The following is a 510-nucleotide window of genomic DNA, read 5'->3' as shown; positions in this document are numbered from 1 at the left end:
GCTGCTGCTGCTGCTGCTGCTGCTGCTGGTTCGGAGCTGGGCGCAGCAGAAAAGCTCTGGAGCTCCCGTGGCAGCGGAGGCAGCCTAAAACGCATGTTAAGCGCACTGTTTGCTGTTGCTGCTGCTGCTGCTGCTGCAGTGCTGCGGGCTGAGGCGTCGCCCGCTGCTGCAGACAGCAGCGCAGCAGCCTCACCCGCAGCAGCACGGGCTACTTGCAGCGCTCCTGCTGCCGCTGCTGCATCCGCTCCTGCAGCAGCAGCAGCAGCAGCAGGCCCTGGAAGCGCCGAGTGACCATTGGACATTCGCTGATGAATGACATCTCGCCAGCAGCACGAGACGAGCTGCCGCTGCTGCTCCTGCCTCTGCTGCTGCTGAGACAAATGCTGCAGGGGGCCTCTGTTGCTGCAGCAGTTGCTGCTGTTGCTGTTGCTGCTGCAAGCGCGTCTCGGCCCTTCTACTGCTTGCACCGCGGCAGCAGCAGCAGCCGCAGCTGCTGCTGCTGCTGCGGGT

At 64.7% G+C, this 510-nt stretch overlaps 1 protein-coding gene across 1 annotated transcript in view; it reads right to left on the bottom strand.

The window, feature by feature from the left end:
* Nucleotides 1-302, bottom strand: part of ETH_00042570 (uncharacterized protein) — a gene marked incomplete at both ends in the record, with an annotated part of 1,179 nt that extends 877 nt beyond the window's left edge. Inside the window, 2 exons of the mRNA XM_013375176.1 lie at nt 3-36; nt 107-302. Of these exons, the coding sequence (XP_013230630.1) occupies nt 3-36; nt 107-302 (230 nt within the window). The remainder of the gene's footprint in view (nt 1-2; nt 37-106) is intronic.
* Between the last annotated feature and the right edge of the window lie 208 nt (nt 303-510).

The sequence above is a fragment of the Eimeria tenella genome, genomic scaffold, assembly GCF_000499545.2.
Source record: "Eimeria tenella Houghton genomic scaffold, Eth_scaff2593, whole genome shotgun sequence".
Classification (NCBI taxonomy): Eukaryota; Apicomplexa; class Conoidasida; order Eucoccidiorida; family Eimeriidae; genus Eimeria; species Eimeria tenella.
The sequence above is the reverse complement of the archived record's forward strand: the minus strand, read 5'-3'. Positions and strand labels throughout refer to the sequence as shown.